At 38.0% G+C, this 26,458-nt stretch overlaps 1 protein-coding gene across 2 annotated transcripts; it reads right to left on the reverse strand.

Annotated features, from left to right (window-relative positions):
- Positions 1-194: 194 nt before the first annotated feature.
- On the reverse strand, positions 195-25,514 carry LOC145777972 (cGMP-dependent 3',5'-cyclic phosphodiesterase-like). 2 transcript variants are annotated; one of them, XM_082589346.1, is made up of 29 exons: positions 25,400-25,514; positions 19,110-19,196; positions 18,362-18,447; positions 17,600-17,700; positions 15,992-16,050; positions 15,817-15,873; positions 14,729-14,801; positions 14,403-14,458; positions 13,841-13,957; positions 13,441-13,509; positions 11,919-12,049; positions 9,106-9,257; positions 8,621-8,763; positions 8,257-8,286; positions 7,942-8,002; positions 7,691-7,772; positions 7,009-7,046; positions 6,281-6,319; positions 5,779-5,852; positions 5,380-5,457; positions 4,452-4,574; positions 4,154-4,347; positions 2,817-2,904; positions 2,225-2,272; positions 2,023-2,097; positions 1,452-1,664; positions 1,245-1,283; positions 716-822; positions 195-617 (listed from the first exon to the last, which is right to left on the reverse strand). In XM_082589346.1, the coding sequence occupies exons 1-29, from the start codon at positions 25,496-25,498 to the stop codon at positions 464-466; spliced, it is 2,673 nt and encodes an 890-aa protein (XP_082445472.1). In that variant the 5' UTR covers positions 25,499-25,514; the 3' UTR covers positions 195-463. The 2 variants fall into 2 exon arrangements, with proteins under 2 accessions (XP_082445472.1, XP_082445473.1); XM_082589347.1 differs by lacking the exon at positions 8,257-8,286.
- Positions 25,515-26,458: the final 944 nt, after the last annotated feature.

The following is a 26,458-nucleotide window of genomic DNA, read 5'->3' on the forward strand; positions in this document are numbered from 1 at the left end:
GTCTGGTTTCAATGTAGTCGTTGGCTTACAGTTCAATTGGTCTGCTCTCAACCACTATAAAGTCAAGGTGAACCTTCCACGCGCATCAGTAGGTCACGTTGAAATGGCACTGTTTGAATCTTAATGATCAATGATGGGTTTTTGTCTTGGTTGCTAGCTGAGAAAGGCTCAAGGTATTTTGCAACACAATCAAATGTCTTGAGTAAGATATAATTCTCTGAACGTGAACATAGATATTGAGGAGCATGCAAGAACAACGCGAACATAGACAGCTTACAAAATCGACCAAAACATAACTTTTTGTTACATCGTTCAGCTGCAATACCAACTTCATTATGGCTTAGAAAAGTTAACGTCACAGTCGAGGCAGAAAATGTACAAAACAGGTAGCTGTGTGTTTGGAGTGCTTCTCGGCGTCTCATGGACCAACTTTGTTCAAGAAGGAAATCCTTGCCGCTTTTTGCTAAGTGTCAACATCGACGGGTAGAAAGTTAAGCGAGTCCGTAATTGGGAGGTTGCTGCAACGGAACTCCTCGTCTACTTTCTTCCACCGCTCGATGTTCTCCTCCACTCGCTTGTGAACTTCCTCGTACTCAGGGAAGAGAGCAGAAAGGATCCTACAAAACGATAACAAGGATAACCACACATCACTCAGAATCGAATGGACTTCGTACCCCTCTGGCGTAGAGAAACTAAAAACTACATTCAAACAAACCTGTACACTGGTAGCGCGACATGAACCATGAAATTAATCTGTAGTTGCGGCACACAGGCCTTCTCACGATCGTTTATAATGGCCGGTCTGTTTCCCATTCGTTTCTCCTGCAGAGTATAGTCTTGTCAGATTTCCAGCAAGCAAAAATGATATTGTGATATGGGACCTCTGTACAAACTGTCTATGCGACTTCCTAAACTTGCACGGTTATGTGACGATATTGGTTGGTTATGGTTAAGCGTCTGACTTCATGATGAAGTAGCGCTGATTCGACTCTCAGGGTGTGCGCTTGCGCAACTCATTCCAAGGACTGCTCTCAATTCAGCGGCACACAATGAATGGAATAACTTCGAACTTCACTCTGTCAATCTCGGTAACCGGTCTTGCGTTAGTGGTTCAAAGCCTCTATAAGTATGCGAAACTGTCAGGATAACTCGAAGAAAGAACTTTCTCAGTACGAGGGTAAAGATTCAATTAATCATAAGCATTTGCATTAATCTATAAACAAACTTGGCCAATCGACACTTACCAAATCACCTTGGCAGAAAAACTCCTTGTAGATTAATTTCTGTAATGAAACACAATACATAATGTATTACCTAAAGTGAGTTGTGTATTTAGAATATAAAAAGCAAAGATGAGGCATGGTGACCGCTTTTATGTCATGTCGATAAGCGTTATGATGTGCCAGTAAGAGTTACCGATATTTCGCGGCACAAGGCACGGTAGCACGTACTGATGTGTCTTTCGTCGTGTTCCAATCTTTCGTTTGGTCCGAGAGATCGGAGGCTGTCATACAGAGAGCAAGCAGGTGGTTTCGGTCGTTAGAGTCTGACAGGTTCATTCCACACTCGACCATTTTCTCCAACTGAGGAATTATCTGCAGATGACTCGCTATATCCGTTGATAATATGATTTGCTTTATTTGGTCGAGAGCTTGAGTAAAATGCTGAATAAAAAGTAAGAATATTAGAACTTCAAATTTTTACACGAAAGATTAAAGTTTAGTTTCAAATGTCACTTTTAGTTTTTGGCAGTAAACATTATATTTCATTCACACACATACAAAACAAAAATAGAAATGTATCAGAATTTACTTTTTATGGAGTTTCCCACTCGTTTGGTAGGCTTAATGTTAAAATAACATTAAACGCTGAAGTACTGTGGCATCTAACTGTCTACTCAAACATATAACATAACATAATACTGTATTTACATTTTTTTCTTGTTACTTCAATAAACCATGCCGGGTTTTAGCTGGCACTACGTCACGAACGTGATGAAATCGCCAAACTATAATAAAATACCTTTCGTTTCATGTTTTCAAAGATGTTGCAGCCAGATGTGCTCAAAATGCAGACTGCTTGAGCAAAATGGTGTCTCTGAAACAACCGTGGCGGTTAGCACACCAAAACAACTTGAAGTAAACGCGCAGCCACACCATGTCAACGCTAGCAATATAAGAACAATACACGAAATGATAACAAATTAACAGAAATGCGGTCTTACCTCCATGACTGAACCTTCTGAGCTGTAGAGATTTGCTAATGCGCTTCGCTGGAAAACAAAACGTGATTATTCGCGCAGCTGTGATCACGAGGTGTCAGTGTCTCCTCATACTTTGATAGCCAGCAGAATTCTATTCTTGTTAGGTCTGCAGACTTTCAACCAATGTACAAAGGACGGGTTTTGCTAGCTGACTATCTAAACGTACGAGGAAACACCACAAAGCAGAATGTTCTCGAACTCCCTCGGCTGGTGGCCTTTTGCTCCTCTCATCATTTTTTAAACCAAAAAATTAAACAAAACACAGCACAAAATTTGAACAAGGAAAGTCGTCAACCAATATATTGTCTACAGCGCACAGGTTAAAAAAATTGTTGCACTTGCCACTACTGTGACTTATCAGTCGATAGATTCGTAACAAAGACAAACTTTATAGTTTGAGAATCATTGCAATAAAAATGTGTTTTCTTAACATACCACGATATATTGCAGCTTTTATTGGAATATAAAAACTAAAACTAATTATTTGTAAGACAATTAATCGCGAACTAACAACCCCTGCAAAAAAACAAATTAGATTTCAAATGCAATGTACCGTGTCGATTTGAAAGGCATTGTTAGTTCCTCTATGGTCCAAGTCATGGCAAACAGAAGCTGTAAGAAGGGAAATGACTTCCAAGTCGCTGAAAAATACATAATATTGCAAAATGCAGAATCCCCGTGCCAACCATACAGCAGTATGTCAGTCACACGTTTTTGAGAGCCTATCTTGACTAAGAAAGCAGCTTAATTAATGTTAGACAATCCACATCCTGTTTGCTGCGGGCCCATGATACGCACAACACGAGGTACAGAAGCACAACATGAACCAGAAGCAGCTTAGAGACAATTCACCTTAACCTTTGCATTGTCAAGGGAAGTGGCAATGGCGCATAAGTCAAGCTAGTGTTGAGATGAAAAATACGAGTGTGCCTTGTCCGCCAAGAAATCTTCAGCGCATAGCTACCCAGTCAACAAATCAGTCGTTTTTGACATTGATTCAACGTCTGCAGACAATAAATCAATGTAAAAAAACAACAGATTTGCTGTCTGGGTAGAAGTGCACAGGAAACGAAGAAATATGACATGTTGTTCACGCCAATGGGACAAATCTATTGTACGAGACTTCATGCAAATGTCGGCATCTCATTCAAACAAGGTTAGTAGATGACAGAATGAACGCGATTCGCAGCCAGTCTTGTTGCAGCTTGCGGTGCAATAATGGACATGAAATCTTTCGAATGAAACGATTTCTTTCTGAGAACACCCGGTGATTCGGTTCTGTGTTAACCATGTGAATTAAGTAAATCGCAGTTTGGTACAAATTCATACAGCGCAGAACCTATCTTCTGAGGATACGTCCGATATAATCCAAGCTAGAGTTTTACTCAAAATGACATATGGATAAAAACATACATGCATTCAGCAATGTTTATAGCGGATTGGTAATTTGCCATCACGAGAGAACGAAAACCGCACTGGATCGCGTAACCTTAGTACAGATAGCAAAAGCCGTCCCTTTTACATCCTCTTTCAACATGGCCAGACATTGAACCGATGAAAAAGAGAAACTTTTACTCCCTGGAGGTAAACTTCTGGTTTTGTTGGGCCTGTAGAGTGTAGATCCACAAACTGTTGCGAATTGAAACAAGTTTGCAAGCAGCTATGTCCGAGACTCTTCCATTCTTCGGTGATGAGGATCGATGACTTCCATACGCCGGAGCACAACAATTTAATGTTTTTACACCCAAGAAGATTTGACCAACAGTTATTGGAACACAGTGTTGCAGGTTAATGCTGGAATATGAACATACAGAAATTTTCGCTTACACCAAGCATGCTGTTAAATAAAAGATTGTTTAAAAAGCATAATGGGTGTTACATGAGAGTTACCTCAACTTTTTACTTAGTTGAAGGTTTTTAGCAAGAAGGTAGGCGTGGTGCATGACAGAAAATGCGTGGTCCCAGTTATGGTAAGGAGGGTCACGGTAGCCTTTCCGTACCATTAATAAGAAATGAACGAGCGTGCGCATTGGAATGCGGAAGGCAGAAATAAGACCAAGATCGCGGTACATCAGTATACATGCCTGCACAACACAAACATATCGATTAAAGTTTATTACGTAAATATTTTTATGAAGGTCACAAAGTATCTCGGTAAGAGTATCTAGTTTACATCGACTTTTCTTACCTTGATTTTCAAATCGTCGTCTACAAGTCTTGGTAAGAAAATGAATTCATCGAAATGTGGCCCAATTTCCTCAATGGTCACTTCAACCGTAGGGATGTTGTTGTCGATGTCATAATTATCGACCTGGACATTATTTCAACTCAGAATAAACCAACAACAAAATTAACATCGAGAAAACAGTTAAAGAATTTGATCAGCTCAGAGTTTGATTCTTCAAACGTGACATATTCGTGTAGATTGAGTCTGTTTATAATAAACATCGACAATGAAGTTTTTCCTCAATCCAAAAAAATTAAAAATGATAATTTGTGAAACGTTGGACACAATTTCGGTAGAGAGATAACTTTGTTAAACCATAAGCAGATAAAATCAAGCAACGACACGGAATTTAACATGATTTACAGAAAGAAACAAAAATTGAAAATGTTTTTGGCTATGCATACAATAAGACAAGGGCTAACATGTATTACAGCCGAAAACGTTTGTAATTTTTAGTTAATTTTTGCTACTACTACCACAGTATCATAGCCGATGTGGCCTTTGATGAACTAGATGCTCAGTTTGTAGTTTTTTCAGCGTTCCCTATTTCTGCATATCATGTTGAATGCCGTGTAGTTGTTTGGTTTTATGTACAATTAGACACGTGCAGTATAATTCAACTGGCCTCTGAAGGACTGTCACATGGTATCTATGGCTTCAACAATAAAATAAAATTATCTGTTTCTGTTCTATTACAATCATCGAGCATAGGCAATGCAGTTGAACTGTATTTTGAAGTAATATTCTTAAAAATAGTCAGTTGCAAAAAAGAATTTAAGTGGACTAACACCTTAGCGAGCAGGTGAGAAAATGTTTGAAGCCATTCTGTAGAACTTCACACCAAAGAAAAAACAGGAAACACGTCAGAGTCTTAGAAACCATCACATACCTTCATATGATAAGTAACAAGCTCATTGGCGAGGCTATTCCGCGATCCGGATTCCTCCACTGCTTTGTAAAGAAGCGACTGCAACGAAGGAAGCGCATGTGTTTTGTAGCGTAACCGCACGAACGTCATGCCAGACAGAAAAATCCGTCATTATATTGATTCAACGTCTACAGACGTCTGCAGATTCAACGTTTACAAACGTTACATCAATGTAAAAATAAAACATTTTGCTGTCTGGGATTTCGCGTTTTCACAAAACTTTGATGCCGCAGCGACATAAAGAAGCAATCGATGCGATGAATTACAAAGAGCTTGTCGTCATAGATTTCAGTTCAGATTACGTGCTTTATGGTCAGTGTCAATATCATGGATCGGACAAGAGTGGGTTGTACAACTTACGTGAGAAATCGATATTCCGGAAAAAATTGAAAACTTTTCAGCGAGTTCTTCGTCGTAGGAAGTGAAGTAAGGACCTTGGGGAAGAAAAGCACAGATTGGGAATGGGTCATTTCATGCCAATTGAGCAAATGAGTTACTAGAATGCCTCGAATGTTAATGACTTTTGATCAAAAACATGACGTTAAACGAATGCAAAAACAACATTACTTTCTCTCGGGTCAGCGCCCAGCCAGCAAATCAATCGTTTTTTTACATATTTACAATGCACAATTATTTACAATGTAAAAAGCGATTGCTTTGCCGTCTGGGTGAAAAAGCTTTTGTGTCTAGTTTGACCGAAGATATTATCTTTAAATTAAATCGAATCACGAAATACAGGATTGAACTGACTCGAATGAAAAATATTACAAGACTTGTAAATGACAACTTGCATTCATTTTAATACTATTCCAGTGGATAATAATTTCAAACTCAAGAAACTTCAAGTTGATAAAAATGTTACCTTTGATTTTGTTGCAAAGTTCCGACACCCCAACAACAACTGCATAAAAAGATTCGCAAAAAGTTTAAGATTCGATTATAACAGAATGGAAGCACTGACGAAGAATTGACCAGACAAAATATACACATCACAAAAAGCAGAAGCGACCGCTCCAGTGTTGCCGTAAGGAGCACTGTAAAAGCACGACAAGTCTATAGCGAGTAAAAATAGATTTAGGGAAGAATCAGAAGACAAGTTTAAAAAAAATGCAACCGAACTTTAGCAAATGAGCTTCGCGTACAAATTTTCGAATGCTAACTTTTCATATAGCTGCTTGTCAGGTTTATCAAAATGTGTTGCTGGCATGTGTATGAAAAATTCAACATTAAAGGCAAATGTTGTGGGAAACCTGATTTGTTACACTTTTTCCAGCGATATTTTTTCTGCCGCGTTAAATCCTGCCTTCTGATTGGTGAAAACACTCCATTTGCTGCAGCGACCTGCAGGTTACACATACGCTAGCGGGCATGCGCAATTATGCAACACGTTACCTGTTACCCAGTAACGCACTTAGATTTGTTTAAAATATGGATTATTAGTAGTATTTTTGTAATAGAGTTAGAGATTTATCGGTTTATTGACTCTGTCGTGATTTCCACAGTTCGCTCAATCCCATCATGATCTAAAAGGGTTCGGTCGTTATTGATTTACAAACGGAAACAACAAAATCGATATCACGCAAGACGCACCTCCATTGTGGTCTTTGATCGGAAAACAAAGAATGTTCCTGAAACATAAGGAAACCAATCACACAGCCACCAACGCTGCAATCAGCGGTACAGCCCTACGTCGTCCAAGGCTACATCTTCTATTTTGCTGTGGAAAAACTAAATTGACAAATACGAGTTCCGTTGCAAATTGTTTTTACAAATTAACGTGCGTGAGGTGTGAATACGTTAAAACGAGTGCGTATAATTTTAGATAGGTTTCGCCACACCACCGTAGCAGAGTGCAATTTTGTATTATGCACAAGCACAAGTGCAAACATTGACGAGCATATAGCATTTGTCAAGTGAAAATCTTGCAGCACTGCAGGATCAAAAGAGTTGAAAGCAATGTCACTAATGCAAAATTATTGCGATTGAACACATTTAACATAAACTGCCTAATGCCTATCAGAAAACGACAGATGCCTCCTGCAATGTTGAACTTAATACAATAGTGAAACTGCAAACTCTTGAACCGTTGCCAAGTCTTGGACTTATTTATCCCAAAACGTATTTTTTTTATCGTAATTTTGAAAGCTTCAATTTTTTTTTATCCGCATAAAAATTCAGTTGACAGACAGTGTGGAGTCTGCTTATTGAAGGTTTTATATTTTCGAGTAGACAAAACACATGTAAACAACAAGAGCATAACCTTGAAAATCACCTGGTTTTAAATCCCGTAGTGTCATCGATGCCACGGTAGAAGAGAGGGTGGGAATACGCATCTTTGATGTTTAGTATCTTGCCTGTTAAAAAAGGGTTATAGCGTGTCATCATTATCGAGTCACAGCAATTGTAGTCACAACGAAGACTCCAGACAGCAAAATCTGTCACTTTTGCATTGATTCAACGTCTTTTAGATATTGAATCGATGTAAAAATGACGGACTTTGCTGTCTGGGGCGGCACTACCTACCTGTCGTGGCCACGTGACCAGCAATTCCTTGCGTGAGCGGAATCCTGACTTCGTTCATGTTCTGTGACGTAATATATTGATTGAATAAAGAGTTTTAGTTTGTTATGCATCTTATCGCATTTCCTTGAAACGTTGACGCTTCACACACGCCCAGTTTTGTAGAAAGACAACCAAACGAATTTCCTGTTCACTCTCTTCAACATATGTACGGCCACAATGATTTTATGTGTAGACTACTACAAAGTAAGTGCATTAACACCGAAACTTAAAACAAGCATGCAAAAATAATCAAAGAAAAATTAAACACAAAAATACCTCAAAATCATACTGTCTTGGGTCCAGTGACTGAAATAAGTTGGAAACTGATCAAAATCCACTTGCAGGAAATTTGCAATAATTCTTGTGAACGAAAATAGCAATTTAAAGTCATGCTGGAATAAAAGGTTTCCCGGCTCACCAATTTCACAATCGACTGTCGGCGTGACGTCGCAATCATAAAATTTGCAAGCTGGGTTAATTATAAAACATCAACAACTTAACTCAGAACTTCAACTCAGCATAAAAGCAAGTAACTACCAATGAACAAACGTCAATCAGGCCATGCTCCATATGGTGAGGTGGCAGAAAAATCAACTTACAACAGCCCACCACATGGCAAGTTGATTTGCACGTCACTCACCTCATCACCTGTGACAATGCCGTCAAATACTTTCGCTACCAGTTCCTGTGTGTCATTGTGGACAAGAAACACAGAGCATCTCTCAGCGTTGGTGAGATTCCGAGCCTCCTGAATGATTTCTCCCAAAAGTATTCCAACATCATCTGAGAATGAACTACAACTTGTTTGTTTCAAATAGGGTTAATAATTTTCCTTGAAAGTTATGAAAATCACTTAAAAGTGTGCAAGAAAGACAGGAAGGTATGTTGAAAAATCAAGTATATACACTATACAGAATAAACAGATTCTCATTTGAATAGCTTAACTCCAGAGAGTTTGTGATCATGCAGTATAACTCGTTGCTTCGACAGGCCGTTGAGATCACGGACGGAAGCACGCATCGACAATCTGTTTAATAAAGCAACATACAACGTGTTTACAGAAGAAATCGAGACCTCCGTAAAAGTTACTTAATCCACCACAAATCAACACGAGCTTGAACAAACCAAGATGGATGAACAAGTTTTTTGCAATCGTCAACATCGTCTCTGATCCTTCGCGCAATCGCTTTTCTTCTTGCAAGGAGATTAAGGTTGACAGTCGATTCCAGCATTTCTGCATGGTACTTACCACCTTCGTCACGTCCCACAAGTTATACCTGGAGGAAGAGTACATTGAACTTACATTGGTCACTTCCCGAATTCTTCAAAAAGCATCTAATGCTTCAAGAGCAACAGCTGCACAGTAGTCAATCAATCAAGTTTGTTTAGCATAGCTATTAGCATAGCTCCACAGTCCTTTCAATGTATAGCCTAAGTAGATAGCAAAATGATATAGAACAGGGTTTCCCAAACTTTTTGGGCCACGGACCATTAATTGTGGATTTTTTTGGGCCATGGACCACTAATTTTTCGTAAACAACTTTTTAACTGCAACGAAGGTGCAACAAGTAAGATTTACGATACTGGATAGTAGAGATGTACCGATATATCGGTATCGGCATCGGTGATATCGGCCATTTTTTTAGTATCGGTATCGGCATCGGTATCGGTAAAATTTGGCCGATACTGTGGCCGATACTAAACATGTAAAAAAAGGCGTTTGCTGCGGATTTTCTGCAGAAGCAAAGATATAGATTTTTTAAAGTAGTAGCTGACGTCACATTGATGTAGAAAAATAAAAACCTGTTCAAATTTTTGATACCTCACACTCCCATGACTTCATGCGCGCACCTTTTGGCATTGTTTGCTTACAGTGATTCTTTCACTCAAACAAAACGTTTTGTTTCAGCAGTTTTGCGTTGTTCGATTCTTACGTTGTGAAGGAGACTCAATTTCTCCAATATTTATCATTTGTGTTTCTTTTTTACTCTCAACAGAGGATAAAACCAGGCCATGACTGCCCAGGTGGCGGAAATGTGTAATTTTGCATCGTTTTTGCGTTGCTGGACGTTTGGGGGACCCATGTAACTTGGTTGTTTTTGGTTTGTGATTTGGTTTCCGCCTTTCGTTGTGGTGGACTCGCCAAGCTTGGGCAATGTCGTGGCGGAGTGGGTGGGAGCGGTGGGACTGCGGATCCTCGCTGGGCTGGTCAATAAGTGGTCTTGTTGCACCTGGAATGGCGGCCTCGTTGTGGGGGGGGAGCGTTTTTCCCGGCTGTCGGCGCGGGGCTGGGCGCTCACTGGTGCGGCGGGCTGTTGCAGTTCGTTGGCCATAGCGGTGTGGCTTCCACGCTAGCCATTTAGACCATCCAATCAACTATATGTTTCTCGGCAGCTGTTTTGTAGCAAGAATTGACATTGACAAGAATTGAAATGGCTAGTGTGGAAGCTGCACCGTTGTGATTGGCGGGTCACGGTTGCTCGCTGTGCTGGTGGCCGGGAGGGGCGCTCCTTTCTTCGCGGTGGGGTTGTCGTCTTGGGCGCGGCCGGACCGTTTTGATTGGTTTGGTGAGGATTCGTGGTTCTATTGCTTTCGTTTTGGACCTGCTAGTTCTGCTGTGGCATTGTTTGGGCTTGGTGGGTTTGTTGCAGCGAGGGGTGGAAGTTGGGTAGCGGACTGGTGGAGCCGGCTTGCTGGGGGCAGCCGGGTTGCACAGTTTTTTTGGACGTTTAGCAGCGTGGGGGCGATGCGGGATTGTGCATTTTTGCTGCCTGGGTGGTCTTGGCCTGGCAAAAGCTTTTCAACCAAACGACAAGCGCCCTTAGGTTGCACATTACTTGTCGAATAGTTTTTGTAGCTACGACTACACAAATCACTTGGTTTACATTTTACATCTTATTATCAATTATGATAGCCTATTTGGAGAGTTTGCGCAAACACTTTATTTAATTTTTCAGAAATCCCAATTATGATGTAATGTTTCTCCCTTATACCCCAGTCCTCAATTATGGTGGCCTTTCATTACTAAAACCTACTATAATGACACAAAAATGCGGTTGAGATTGGATTCTTGAATCTTTAATAAATTACGCCAATTGAAAGCTTTTTTTAATAGTTTTATGCAAATAAGGTAAAACTTAGCATTTGATATAATTCCTTGCAAGTACCAAAATTGCATCTTTTTGTAACACCAAAGTATCGGCCAAAATATCGGTATCAGTATCGGTATCGGCCTAAAAAAGTGATATCGGTATCGGGATCGGTATCGGCCAAAATATTGGTATCGGTACATCTCTACTGGATAGCAAAAGCTTTCGAAATCATTTAAGTTGTAAAGAACTTCGGCAATTATCTTTGACAGGGTAAGTACTGTACAACGTATATGTGTGACTTTTTAATTTCTTGTCATATCGCCACGGACCACCTGTGCAGTCGTCGCGGACCACCGATGGTCCGCGGACCACACTTTGGGAAACCCTGTCATAGCCTGTGTTAGCTTATTTGAGTTATTTGGGAAACCCTGTGTTAGCTTGCATAATGAATACTTCCATGCAACTTAGCAGTTCAAATTATTTTTACAGTCGTTAAAAACGATATCATCTTCTACGTCAAATAAAAAGTCATTAAAGCATTTTGAAAAATTAAAAGCTTCTAGTCAAGATTACTTCTGAAGACTTAGCTTACGTGGAGCTTTCTACAATTTTTCGCTTGCAGCGGCAAACATTTTCAAATTTTAATTGCAACGTTGAAAAAGTTATATACCACAACACTAACCACCATAAAACAGTATCTAAGCGAGCAAAATCCGTTCTATTTACATAGTTTTAAAGTCTTTAAGTGATTCCTAGACAGCAAACCAGTCGTTTTTACAATGATTCAACACGTTGAATCACTGTAAAAAACATGTTATGTGCCGTTTGGGATTGTCACTAGCATACCCGCTGTTGCTGGCTTTGTTGCATAAACAAATGATGCCCTGAGTTTTTCGATTCATTTCGTCAACGATGGGAACACAAAGAGCCGATTTCACATCAACACAAAACAGGGATTTCAACTGTGCTTTATCAGTCTGCAGATATAAACACGCACGTTCGTAGTTAATCACAGGCATCGTGGCAAATGTCAGGTCACTTCACGAAGTACGAGCTTAAGTGACGCCCTAACGTACTCTTCACACTTCGTTCAAAACACAATGAGTAGACAACTAGACATTTGCTTCAAACCTTTAATGCAGATTCAAAGTGACTAATGGCGATTCGGCATTTACAGGTTATGCATTTGTGTCAATCAGATTTATTGATTAGCGGTTTTGGATTGCACACTTTCGTTTAATCGATAAAACTTTGGTGGAAATTTTGCTTTGTTGAACCATGGACAGACAAAACAAAGCAACTTTAACGGGTTTAACATAATGTATCACACACAAAAAAATATAACATAATTAAAATAAAATGAACTCTAACATTTTCGACACATACTTGTGTCCTCATCAGGAATTACAAATCAACAACAAAAAATTGTCTATTCTTTTAATAATCGATATCTTAGTTTGTAACTTAATATCTTCAGCACTGAAATATATGAATGCTTTGAAGCTGCATAGAATAGCCGATTTCCAATTAGCAAATAAGTGTTTTTCTCACACTGATTCAAAATCTGCAGACGCTGCAGTAAAGAAATAAATTACTATCTGAGAATGCCCAAGCATACAGGAATGACGCATTAATAATATCGTATGCCATGTAATGCATGCCAAACGTCTTCAGCGCTTGATCTACGCAGTCTTCCATTTCTTCATCCTGTGTCACACGGCCGCAGCCCAGAGCATCACACAAACTCTTGCTCTATCGTTGAACTCGGCTAAATCCTGTGCAGAGCATCTTGATTTTAGGACAAAGCATTCTAGTAGATGTTGCATCGTTTGCTCCTGTCCACAGTTATAACTTGTGCTTCCCAAAGAATACCCCCAGTGTCGCATCAACGTCTTACATCTTTCAATACCAGTTCTTAAGCGGTTGAGGCATCGCCAATACTTCCAGGGTTCACGCTTTATGGGAGGAAGCCTTCTGTGGGAGAAAGCTCAATGGTGGCTGGTGTCAGCACGGCTGCCAGATCCTTCTTCCACAGTTGGATCCGCACATAGGCGGCGACCTCATCTTGACCCAGTGGGACAACTGAAGCAAGGAAACTTTTTATCTTCAATCGGATGTGTGCTGGGGTTTGGTCATATAGTCTTCCACTGATTTCTTAATTGATAAAGAAAGTGTACTGAAAGTCTAACCCAATAAATTATGGCAAAAAGTAAACTGGAATGAACCAAGACTGTAGATTTCAACTCTTATAAATAATTAGTTAATACTCGCAGCCCATGGAAACCACAAGACAGTCCATAATTACTATCGCATGGGCAGCATCCAGTCTATTTCGATAAATTGTTCCCACAACAGCTGTGCAACTCACCGGAGTCGGATCGTTCAGATATAAAGTCTTGGCATCATTGCATACCTTGCTGAATAATCCGCCATCTACCTAGAGATAGATTAAAGCTATTGAGAATTCACATGACTGCTGTTGTCTTCATATTGATGTAGTGCTGTATAACCATTCATTTCAGAAAAGCACAAATTTTTATTTAAGTTGCAAAGAAGACTACTACAGAAAGCCAATCGTTTGCAAAAAGTTTCAGTGTAAAACGCATTCCGTGTCGAAGCTCTTGCCATAAGTAAGCAATGACCACCGATTAAACAATATGACGTCGTGCTTATGCCACAAACAGATAGAATTGTCTTCCTTAATCCACACAAACTGAAATTAAATTTGATGCTATTTAACTGAAAACGCATTTATTAAAGTTTCCTACCGGATGATGCACTTGAAAATCCAAAATGGTTTCACCGACAACATGACATACAATCTGCTTTATGTCATACGACACATGCATGTAACAGCAACTCTCGGATGAAGTTTCATTGGACAGCTAAAAATATAAACAGTGCTCTGTCGTGACGGTGGTAACTCGAGCAGGCAGTTCACTGTGTGGAAAAGTTTGCTACTCCTGGATAAACGATGTGTGCTACAATACGAATTAACACTGGATTTGATGACGGGCAAAAAAACAAACCATTTTGGAAAAAATGCTTCTACATGTCAACTGGTAAACACTCTAGCATCAATATGGTAACAGTAAATTACAGTATTCAAGCAAAATTAAATGACAAAACGTTACGGAATTCGGCAAACCCATTAAATGAATCACAATTTAAAATAAAGATTACATAAAACTAGCCAAAAGTAAATAATCTTTCAAGAAAGGCAAGAGATACAAGGAAGGATAGTTTTCTTTGGTCTGTACGAATGACTATGATAAAAACAGGAAATGAGTCAAACCGCCTTTTACAAACCTTTAGAAACATACAACTTACATATTGATTGAGCTTCTTTTCTATAGAAATTGCGTCAGCACAGCGACTAAAATCGACTACAAACAGAAAAAATAAACCACGTTAAAATTAAATTCTTTTGATATTGCAACAAAACTTACAGATATAAAATATATTGGAACAATTGTCTGAATGCCTGTGATCCAAATTATTATTAAACAAAATGCATAAAAAATTATTTGCTAACGGTTCTACGAGTTGTTACTGCAGTTACAAAGACATCAAGCAATGACATAATGTACAGACTAGTAAGTGACTGTCACATGGTAAACTGAATTTAACAGATTTTGCGACTAAACGGCTCTCACCTGGAATATCTTTATCAACACAGTCTCCTTCTGAAGATTTGGATTGGACAATACGTGCGTAACACCCTGATGCCTGGACGAGGAAAGTAATACTTTGACAAATCATGCTTATCAACTCGATGCGATAAAACAACCTAACAAAACTTTAAAATGAAGCACATGGCCTACTGCTTCAAAAGAGCAGGAATAAGGATAATTTTAAGAATCTAATATAAAGTCAATAAACTGTTCATTTTGAGGGGATGATTTCTGTGAATGACACCAATGCAGAAACAATGGCTACAGGTAAAAAAGATAAAAAAAATCTTGAAATGGGTGTGATAGTTTGACTCAGTATTTCTCGAACTGTGCTTTAGAAAATGTTTTGTTTGTCGTATTCAGGCTTACACCCGGTGGTTGAAGATTTAGATTAAGTGGACGGGAAGGCAAGGAAGCCAATCTCCGTGTCCACCTTCAGGCATGCCTTTAAGTGTCCTGCCACAGACACAGCCGCATGCTCTTGAGCGGTGTCGAACCGGCGCCCTTTCGATTGCCGTTCCAGGGTTCTCACCACTCGGCTATGCAGCCGGTCTTTAGAAAATGATGGCACATTGCAAAGACATTTGACTCCTAAAAAGTGGACAAGAAGTCGAAGCGAGTGTTAGCTTTCAAACACTGAACAGAAACTTGACGCATCAGATGGCTCATGCTTCTTTAACTATGAAACAGCATTCCGGCATAGTTTTATACTTGCAACAATGATGTTCGCCCTTCGTTTCCGAAGATGGCCAGAATACTAGAACTTGCAACAATACCAAGTGATCGTAAGCATGAAACGTCACAGACAAAGTGATGTTTATTCATTACTAAATAATTTAAATATATCCTGCTGGTAGATTGACTCAACTTTTCTTATATTTAAAAAATGGTGCTGAAAAACTATGTTTACCTGAGAAAAACATGATATAATGATACTATCAGCTTTACATAATCTTGGGATGCATGTCAATATTAGATTTCATATGTAACATTTAAATAATCATGCACAAAAGATTTTAACTACTATACTCATATACTCAGGTACCGGTACTGTATGTATCGTAACTCACATGACAAAGGAAAGTGTCAAATCTGGCAGTGTCGAAATATATGCTGCTGCCACATATCTGAAAAATGTGAAAATAATCAAAAGTAGTATGATATATGTGCAAGTACAACAATCACTGAACAAACAAGGCAATTTATTAAATACCAAAAAAGACATGACACCACTGGCTGACTTACCAAAAATAACAAACCGGCTTTGTCACCTTGATTGCTATGATCGATGCGTGCTATGTACACTAAAAAAAAATTAAAAACTTAAAAGCGCTGAAGTAATACAGGGTGAACAGAGTCCTTGGACCAACTTATAAACGATTCATTAATAGAAAATAAATAAAATTTTATCGAAAAGGTATCACAATAAGGTCTTACAATACTAGGAATAAATTTATTTATTTATTTTTAATGTGGCCGCCCTTCACTTGGATAACTTTCTCAATTCTTTGTCGGAAGTTTTTGACTGAGGCACGTAGCTCATCTTGGGTTTTTTGGCCTATTCCCACAGGAGTGATTACTTCAGAGCATCAACACTTGGGTAAGCAACGGAACAGGCCTTTGCCTCCAATAACAACCACACACAAAAGTCCATGGGATTTAAACCAGGCCATGAGGGAGGCCACATTTCCTTGCCCCAGAATCTTTGGAAGTTGATGCGAGCACGTCGTGAGTCTTTCTTGAGGTGTGGCCTGTGGGTGCACCATCTTGTTGGAATGTGAACTTGCGAAGGTCTGACCTTTGTAGTGCTTTTTCATCCCTTCAAGGGTTGGAACCAAAATATCGTTGATGTAGCGATCTGAATTGATTTTAACCCTTGTGCCACAAAAATCAGAGGAGTCTTCCAAATTTTGGAGATGATGGGTGATGGCTATTGGCTAACACCATGACAGAAGACGGTTTTTGACGGCGGTAAACTGTTCTCATAGAATCTTTAATATCTGCTAAAAACTTTGCATAAATTCTATCATTCTGATTATTGAACTGAGCTTCAATTCATTGTGAAGAGTTTTCGTCTGAAAAAATGATCTCTTGCCCTGCCATGCCTGCATTCACTTCTCTGAGAAAAATCTGTGCTCTTTTAAGTCTTTTTTGCTTTTGTACAGGTGTAAGGAACTGCCGTTTTCTCATCTTGTAAGGAAACAACTGAGGATCCTTTTCCACAATGGCTCTTTAGAATTGAAGTGTTGCTCACATTCATGTCTTTGGCCATTAGACAAATGGATCTGTTGAGGTTTCTCCTCACATTTTCTCAGACAGTCTTAATTAACCACTTTCTTTGTTCGAGCAATGCGAGATCTTCTACTCCTAGGACGATCTTCAGATGTAGGAAACCAAGTTCCTTAAATATATCCACAACGTGGTAAACGGTGGATTTGGCAACGGGCTTCCCCGAGCAATGGAGCTGAACTTGTCTTTGGCTCATTTTAGACCTTTTTTGATGCTTACAACTAGACCTAAATTTTAGAGAGTTTAGTAAGATATTCAGCATATTAAATGGCATATAGGTGACATTCAAAAAACAATAAAAACTATTAATACTACAAAAAGTGCTCAATGCCAAGCAAAAAAGCAAAGCAAAGCGAATTAAATCAAATATAGTAATAACTATATTTGATTTAAGTGACATTCAATATATTTAAGCACAAAATGAAAAAAAAGTCCAAACATTTCTGTTCACCCTGTAATTAGAGATAATGTTAACCATGCAACAATGTAACTTTTTCACTGTAGGTGATCATTGATCAACACAGCAAGATTTATTTACATATCAAATAATAAAATTAATGATACCTTGCTCATTTTGTGAAATGTAGCTGTTTGCAAAAAGCCAATCTTTACTGTTTTGTGACTTCATTTCAAAGAAATTACGATGAAGGAAAGTATTTCCATTGCTGAAATGAGTAAAGAAAAATATCTCACAATAAGATAGGAACTTTATAATGACATACACAAAGTTGTAACAGCAATTTGGTGTAGCAGAACATAACACAGTCAGTTCACAATGTTTTTGTTGTTCCAGGCTTTCGGCAGGCAGTGATAAAGTCTGAAAATTTAGATTAAATGGACGAGTAGGCGAGGAAGCCAAGTGTCAAGTCTACCATCACTTTTAAGTGTCCTGCCAAAGACACTGCCGCATGCTCTTGAGCAGTGTATAACTGAACCCCTTTCCACCCTTCAAGCATCACATCAATGCTCTCATCAAACGACTATGCAGGTGACATCGACAAGCCAAGTTTACAATGAACTACATATGCAATATGCATTATATAATATATAAAACTTTCACAAAAACTGACATTAGTTTGATATCAACATTTTATTGAATGTTAGTCAGGCTAATATGAGACTGAAACGTATAAACATAAAAATGTTGTTGTCAAATTAAATTATGTCACAAACAAAAAATTACAGTCTAAAAGTAAGAATATTAAATAGCCTAATTGAAAAATTTATACAATCTGGAAATATGTAATGCACAAAGCTAAACATTTATAATCATAAAATGCTTAATGCCTATGATATATATATACATCACTTCAAATCTAAACATACCTTATTATAGAATGATCAATGTTTTTACCAGACAAGAAATCAACCACAGTCCCATTCTTTGTGATAGTAAAGCAGTGAACATACTTCTGCAAAATAAAGTTTGTTGAATTATATGTTTTTAGTCAATTTTAAATCAATTGAAGTAGTATTTTTCATAAAGAGCTATAAAAAACAACTATATATGTAAGAAAAATTCAACTATATAGAGTGGATGTAAAATGTAAAAGATGAAAGAACGTAAAAAGGTAAAAAAAATTATCTTATATATATATTTTTTTATATCTTGTTTATATCTTGTTTAAAAAGCAATGTACAGTGTACAAGCTATCTTAGAGCAAAGCATGGTTATTTTATTGTGCAAGGTATTGTTTGTGATTAGTCAATACAAAAATTTAAAAGTTTTGTAGTGTAGCTGACACTGGATTAGCATATTTTTGTTGCTTTTTTCTGCATTTGTTTTTAATTGTTAACACTAATTCGCTTTGTTTTAATGTGTTTTTGTTATTTTTTTCTCTTTATTTTACTTATATATTGAAGTTGGCGGCTAACTTGATAACCTTTTGTGGTCTTTTTATTGTCTCCTTTTCATGCAGCATATGAATCATATCATTGATATTTCCTTCATGGTTAGCGAGTTAGCGACGTATCTACTAGATGTAAAAATATACGTGCTAGAATAATTAAGGTTATTATGTGCACCTAATAGATTAATCTGCTGAAATAGCATAAAATGTTGAGATTCACTTACACATGTAGAACAACTTAAAAAAGTCTCCTTGATAAGTTCAATAAGTTCTTTTATACTTGTCACGTTCCATAATTGCAGCACTGCTTCCTGAAAAAATGTCACAATACATTGTTAAAAAAAACAATTAAATTGAGTCTGATACTGCAATTTTGCATTCATCAAATGCTAGCATTTGCATAAGAATCTAACCTTTTAGTGTAATTTATTAACAATTGAAGTCACTATAGTAATAGCATCTTCAGCTAGCACATGTAAAAAGAAAAATTGAAAAATATGTAAAATAAACAAATAAAGCAAACTCCGATATTATCAACACGCATAAAAATTCAATTTTAAATAGATGGTTACATAATATTAAAATCAAAAGCTGCAAGCCTAAATCTTAAACTGGTGTTCTGCCATGATTTCCAACAATATACTGGTACAAAATTCAAGAACTACATGAACATATATCATCCATCAAGTATATAACAGTTTAATAAGACAAATACAAAGAAAAACACAATTTAATTTACATTCCATTGCAATAACTTTACATCGATACAATGTCAAAAGGAATAAAGTGTGAATTGGCATGGTTGAAGAGTCTACACTGCAGGGGTCGGAGGTTGCTGATGACATGCGAGTAACAAAACACACTAAGCGGTTGGTCGAATCAATTTCTGTATATTAATGGTGACTTTGATTTTATGAAGCCATTTATCTTCAGCAATATGTAAATATTGTTTGTTAGGTTGTTCGGTGAAAATAACAACAAAGTAGTGTGCCAGGGCTGGATTCTTTTTCAGTTAAATGTTGTGGAATTTTGTATGTTTCACTAATGCTGCTTTGTCAGTGGATTTATCAGAGTTATAAAGCTGTTCCAAATAAATCTATGTGCGGTAGGGTGTTGCAGGCGCCCCATGAAATTTAAATCTTGGTTTCACCATGCTTACCTTTTTTGTGGTACTGTGTTTAGATCAGTAGACCACAAATATGAAGTTTCATAAATTTTCGTCGACGTTTACCTCCACCGCCGAGGCCATTTTGAGGCCCACTTTTTGAATTTTTTTATGTTTTTTGCCACTAGAGGGCAGTGTATAAATTTTGCAATATTGGGGGTATATTTAAAGGATGCACTATGATGTCCTGAATTGTTAAAAAAAAAAATTGGAGAAATGGGATAAGTATATCCAAAAATATTCAAGTTTTGTCACTAATTTTCTGCACAATACTGCCCCTAGTGGTGAAAAGAAAAATTAAAATATCTTAAAAACTACTCATCATATTTTTATGGAACTTGCATGTACCCCCCCATTTTCGTGGGTAAGGAATTTGATTTTAGCAATATTTTTGCAAAATATTACCACTAGAGGGCGGTAATTCTAATTTTGAACTATTTTTCTGTAAAAAGGCGATATTGTTGCATTTCTTGAGCTATGCTATCTAAAGAATACAATTTCATGGCTTATGCACAACAAAATTTATTCAATTGTAAAGAAACTGCATGCATGCATGTACTATATCAATACATCTAAACAGGCCATGTGAGTCTTAGTTAACACAATTTACGCAAAGGCAGTTGTACATCTTCGCTGTGTTGATAAATGACGTTTTCTAAGATTTGGTATCTTTCTTCGATCTTCCTCCACCGCTTGAATATAGTTTTGCAGATTTTTTCTTGTTTTGCTAGATGAAGAAAGTCGGATACTAGTTTTACCCCTCTCTCTGCTGAATCACTGCAGACTCTGAGTGCACTTATGACAGAATGGCCCGTTTCGGTGAGTCCGATTTGGTGAGTCGGATTCGGTGAGTCCGATTTCTTAACGGGGGATTTTTTCAATTTTTTTTTTAAATTATCGGGTACCGTAGCCTAATTATCATTGCCGTTTTAAGGTTAGGGTTAGAGGTTAGGAACTCACCGAATCGGATTCACCGAATAGTAGCAGACCCCACTTATGATACCATTAGCAGAAGCATAGCCATCATCTATTTCCCACTCTTTCGAGTGTTTGGCAAGAAAAGTTGTTGAAGTTTGCAAAAGTTCAAAAAACATTTTGCTGCTGGCATTTGCATAGGAGCACAATGACAATGAGTTATCATTAACAATGTCTGGCAGCTCTGGCTTACCGTATCCATTACCAAACATGTTTGTAACCTGGTCTTGGAAACTTGCATTTAAACGCAGCAGAGTTCTAGCCAAAGCTTCCTTTTCATCCATAGTGACTTGTTCGTCCCATAGAGCTAAGCGGATCAACTCCCCAGTTACATACCATGTGTGCCTACCTAAAGCTTTTAATTTTGTCTACTGCATCATAGCTTTTGATGTCACTTACCAGTTGCAAATCTTTTTGGGGTGCTGATGCAGCAATTGGACAGTTGAACCACCATCCATTAAATACAAAAGTCAACAAATCGCTCTAATTTTTGTATTTGTGACTTGGAAATGATTCCTTGTGGTAGAAAGTCTTGCAGCATTACTATCTTATAGCAATAGAGCTGCTTTCCCATCCACCTTGCTCGATGGACTGCACCACAGTTCATGAAGTTGTACTGTCCACTGTTGATTCCAATGTACACCGCCATCAGGTCTAAAAGTTTTTTGTAGTCACCCCTCTGATAATTTTGCATATCTCTCAAAATTTATAAGTGCTTCCACTTTTCTGCTTTGGGTTGTTACAAATTCTCCCAACTCTTGAGGATCTTTGGTATGCAGTACAGCTGCAGCATGTGGGGTTGCATTGAATCCTTTGTTCCGGAATCTTTTGAATAGTTCAATGTCTGGAGATCTTGACGTTTCGACTTTCAGGGCTTCCCACACATGAGAAAGTATAACTTCTCCAGTACGTTTTCTGCATGCTAGGCAGAGAAGTGGTTTGTCTAGCTTTATTTGAAGAAAAAATGCAGCAGAGAGATGGCTTGAAAAATGTTTTGGGTATTGTTTTAAATTTTTTTTTTCTGGCCATCACTATGCTGCATGCACTTCTCTTCAAATAAAGCTAGACAAACCACTTCTCTGCCTAGCATGCAGAAAACATATTGGAAAATGTGGTGCAGTCCATCGAGCAAGGTGGGTGGGAAAGCAGCTCTATTGGTATAAGATAGTAATGCTGCAAGACTTTCTACCACAAGGAATCATTTCCAAGTCACAAATACAAAAAATAGAGCGATTTGTTGACTTTTGCACTTTTGTATTAATTTAATGGATGGTGGTTTAACTGTCCAATTGCTGCATCAGCACCCGGAGAAGATTTGCAACTGGTAAGTGACATCAAAAGCTATGATGCAGTAGACAAAATTATCAGTGTTGCTGCTTTAAAAGCTTTAGATAGGCACACATGGTATGTAACTGGAGAGCTGATCCCCTTAGTTCTATGGGACAAAAAAGTCACTATGGATGAAAACGAAGCTTTGGCTAGAACTCTCTGCGTTTAAATGCAAGTTTCCATGACCAGGTTACAAACAGGTTTGGTAATGGATATGGTAAGTCAGAGCTGGCAGACATTGTTAATGATAACTCATTGTGCTCCTATGCAAATGCCAGCAGCAAAATGTTTTTTGAACTTTTGCACATTTCAACAACTTTTCTTGCCAAACACTCGAAAGAGTGGGAAATAGATGATGGCTATGCTTGTGCTAATGGTATCATAAGTGCACTCAGAGTCTGCAATGATTCAGCAGAGAGAGGGGTAAACCTAGTATCCGACTTTCTTCATCTAGCAAAGCAAGAAAAAAATCTGCAAAACTATATTCAAGTGGTGGAGGAGGATCGAAGAAAGATACCAAATCTTAGAAAACGTCGTTTATTAACACAATGAAGATGCACAACTGCCTTTGCGTAAATTGTGTTAACTAAGACTCACATTGCCTGTTTGGATGTATTGATATAGTACATGCATGCATGCAGTTTCTTTACAATTGAATAAATTTTGTGGCATAAGCCATGAAATTGTATTCTTCAGATAGCATAGCTCAAGAAATGCAACAATATCGCCTTTTTACAGAAAAATAGTTCAAAATTAGAACTACCGCCCTCTAGTGGTAATATTTTGCAAAAATATTGCTAAAATCAAATTCCTTACCCACGAAAATGGGGGGGTGCATGCAAGTTCCATTACAATATGATGAGTAGTTTTTAAGATATTTTAATTTTTCTTTTCACCACTAGGGGCAGTATTGTGCAGAAAATTAGTGACAAAACTTAAATATTTTTGGATATGCTTATCCCATTTCTCCAATTTTTTTTAAACATTATTCAGAACATCATAGAGCATCTTTTAAATATACCCCCAATATTGCAAAACTTATACACTGCCCTCTAGTGGCAAAAAACATAAAAAAATTCAAAAAGTGGGCCTCAAAATGGCCTCGGCGGTGGAGGTAAACGTCGATGAAAATTTATGAAACTTCATATTTGTGGTCTACTGATCTAAACACAGTACCACAAAAAAGGTAAGCAAAATCCGAGAGGGTCGGGGCGCCTGCAACACCCTAATGTGCGGCCCAACATTTGGAAAACTTTGTTATGGTTTGTCCTACATAATGTTTGTGACATATAATGCACTTTGCAATGTATATCCCATAATTTTAGCACGTTAACTTATGTTTGAGACTGAAGTTTTTGTTGGTCTTACATTTAATAGAGGTGCATTCTTTTGTCATAGGCTTATGCGTTTCATGGTTACCACATAGTGCACATTTGCAGCATGGTTTGGAGTTAGTGAATGCAACAGCTGAAACTTTAATTAAGGTACTAGCTTTTCAAATGAGTCATATTCTCATCATCATCATAATCCATCGTCGGTTTGTTCCCCACTAGTGGGGGTGGCCGATTGTTTCCGCGCAGCAATTGTCTTAATCCCTTTTCTCCATTTCACCCTGTCCCTTGCATCTTCCTCCTTCAGTCCGACTTTTTTAAACTCATCCTTCACTTGTTGTTTCCACGTTCTTCTTGGACGACCGCGTTTCCTCTTCCCATCCACCTTTAGATCTAGTGCCTTTCTAAGAAAACTTCCTTCCTCCCTCCTTATCACATGTCCATACCATCTTACTCCATTTGCCCTTGCCAGTTGGTCTATGGTCTTTCTCATCTCTAGCATATCCAACAATTCTTCAGTCCTTTTTTCCCTTCTCGTTTTCACCCCACACATTGCTCTCACCATTGACCTTTCCGTTCTTCTCAGGATTGCCAGTTCACTCTCTCTCAATACCCATATCTCGCTACCATATAGCATTGCAGGCCGCACACAGCTCCGATATACTTTTCCTTTCATCCTTAGTGAAAATTTTCTGCCATGCAACATTTCCCCACATTCCCTGAACTTTGCCCAGCCCAATCTTGCCCTTGTTGTCACCGCTGCTTCACATCCACCACTTCCATTTATCCGATCACCCAGATAACAGAAGTCTGTCACTGTTTCGATGCCATGGAAGAACTCATCATCATGGCCTTCCACTTCATTCCTTCCTTTACTGCATTTCCCACAAACAAAACACTTCGCCAATCTTGTTGCGGCTCTCTTGACATTAGCACATCTTGCATGTACCCACTTTCCACATTCCTTGCATTGCATTGAATTTCTCATCACTCTCTTGCCACATATTCCACAGGGATCTACTTTGCTCTCAACAACTGTTCCTTCTGCTCCACTCACCATCACTTTTGTTTTTTCAAGATTCACCTTCATACCCTTGGTTTCAAATGCTTCTTTCCATTTCTCAAACTTTCTCTCCATTCCCTCCATACTATTACTTGTCAAGACCAGGTCGTCTGCATACAAAATTTCACTCAATAAGCCCTCCCTCACTCCATCAGTTACAACGTCAACCACAATAGCAAATATCAGAGGTGACAAAACTGATCCCTGGTGTACACCAACCTTCACAGAAAACTCAGAAAACTCATTCTACAGATACAAATATTATATAGACAAACACTAAGAAGATCTGACACTTCCTCGAAATGGGCGATATCTTTGTTACCATTCTCCACCACACTGAATGCATAAACTCTGGCCAATTTATTTGTAAACTTATGCATGATGGTGTATTGCATATTTACAACTGTTCACTGTGTTTTTAAAGGTTAAAGATATAATTACGGCAATGTATTTCGTTTTTAAATTGTACTGAGGAGTCCTAATGGAGGAAAACCGGTTCTGCAAGAAATAAAGTCTTGCAAAATACGTAAATGATACTGCTATTTGCTTACCATGAAAGTTTCACAAAGATAAAAAACTTAAGTATCTCTTTCATGCTCTACAAATACTAATAAATTAATTAAATTTGAAAAAAATGCTGGACAGTCTTACTGATAAATGGTCTTCCAAATTTTTGACCGAGGTTTTTCCATGATGGACTCCAAAAATTTTATTCAATATAAATATAATCTCAGAAAATAACAAAATCATTCTAGCAAGCAGTTGATGCTTAAAAGAAAAACTGTCTGATCAATGGCTTGATATTGTGTGCATGCATGTAGCACAATGATCTTTGCTGAATAATCTTTATCAGAAATTCTATGGGTTAGGTTAACAGTAGCAAATTTTAAAACTATACAATTATAGGCGATCATGTTCTTGCAACTTCTTGCCAACAATTCTTAAGACAAGGTTAGCTGTTAAAGTTTGCAGTCAAACGCTGCCAAGTGCTGATGTCAGAAATCTGTCTGTTGCACCAGAAAAAGCTATCCTTATCGCATAGTTCCCGATACGAGGGTACCGTACCCTACAACCAAGTCAAAAAGTCACCTGTGACGATGTGTCAAAATGCAAGAAATTAATTTATGACCTATATCATATCAGCAGCTGAGCAGCAGCACTTCTCCAAGCAAAGCAGTGAGCAGTCACGCTCTCTGCACAGCAATGTTTGCAATCATTGATGTGTGACCTTTTTGCAAAAAGTCCCAACCTATTTGACCAGAGCAGTTGGGTTGTTCCTAAGAAGTGTTTCAAAATACTATCAAATGAAATAACAATAAATATCTCGCTGCTCCAAGCTAATCAAATAGAATATTATTAAACACTAAGCGTTCTTCTTTGTTTATGAATTGTATGTTATTGTGATGTAAGTTTATTGTGTACCGTGGTATTGTAGTGGAGCCGGATTGGCAAATAAAGTTATTTCTCTATCTCTCTCTCTAAACTTTATGGGCATTAGCTTAGTTCAAATTGAGATTGCTGATAAATTTTGGTTTAAAATTAAGCAATTTGTCTTGGCTGTGGCTGAGCCTGCTGCGGTTTTAAAAGATTTTTTAGTCGAAATGAAGCAAAACAAAGATCTACATCAAGAAACATAATTCGAAATACAACAAAATCAGCAGAAAGCATTTTGCATAAAAAAAAAAACGCAAAATATGTGAAAAAACTTTG

Source organism: Aplidium turbinatum, chromosome 10, assembly GCF_918807975.1.
Source record: "Aplidium turbinatum chromosome 10, kaAplTurb1.1, whole genome shotgun sequence".
Classification (NCBI taxonomy): domain Eukaryota; kingdom Metazoa; phylum Chordata; class Ascidiacea; order Aplousobranchia; family Polyclinidae; genus Aplidium; species Aplidium turbinatum.

Bases quoted from the DNA above. Each gene is read 5' to 3' on its own strand.
- LOC145777972 (XM_082589346.1), bottom strand. From the start codon at position 25,498: ATGATTTTGTTATTTTCTGAGATTATATTTATATTGAATAAAATTTTT. The intron at 7,047-7,690 runs GTGATTTTCAAG...CTTATGTTTCAG, and splicing joins ACTACGGGATTTAAAACCAG to GAACATTCTTTGTTTTCCGA. The intron at 4,348-4,451 runs GTAAGAAAAGTC...TGTGTTGTGCAG, and splicing joins ACGACGATTTGAAAATCAAG to GCATGTATACTGATGTACCG.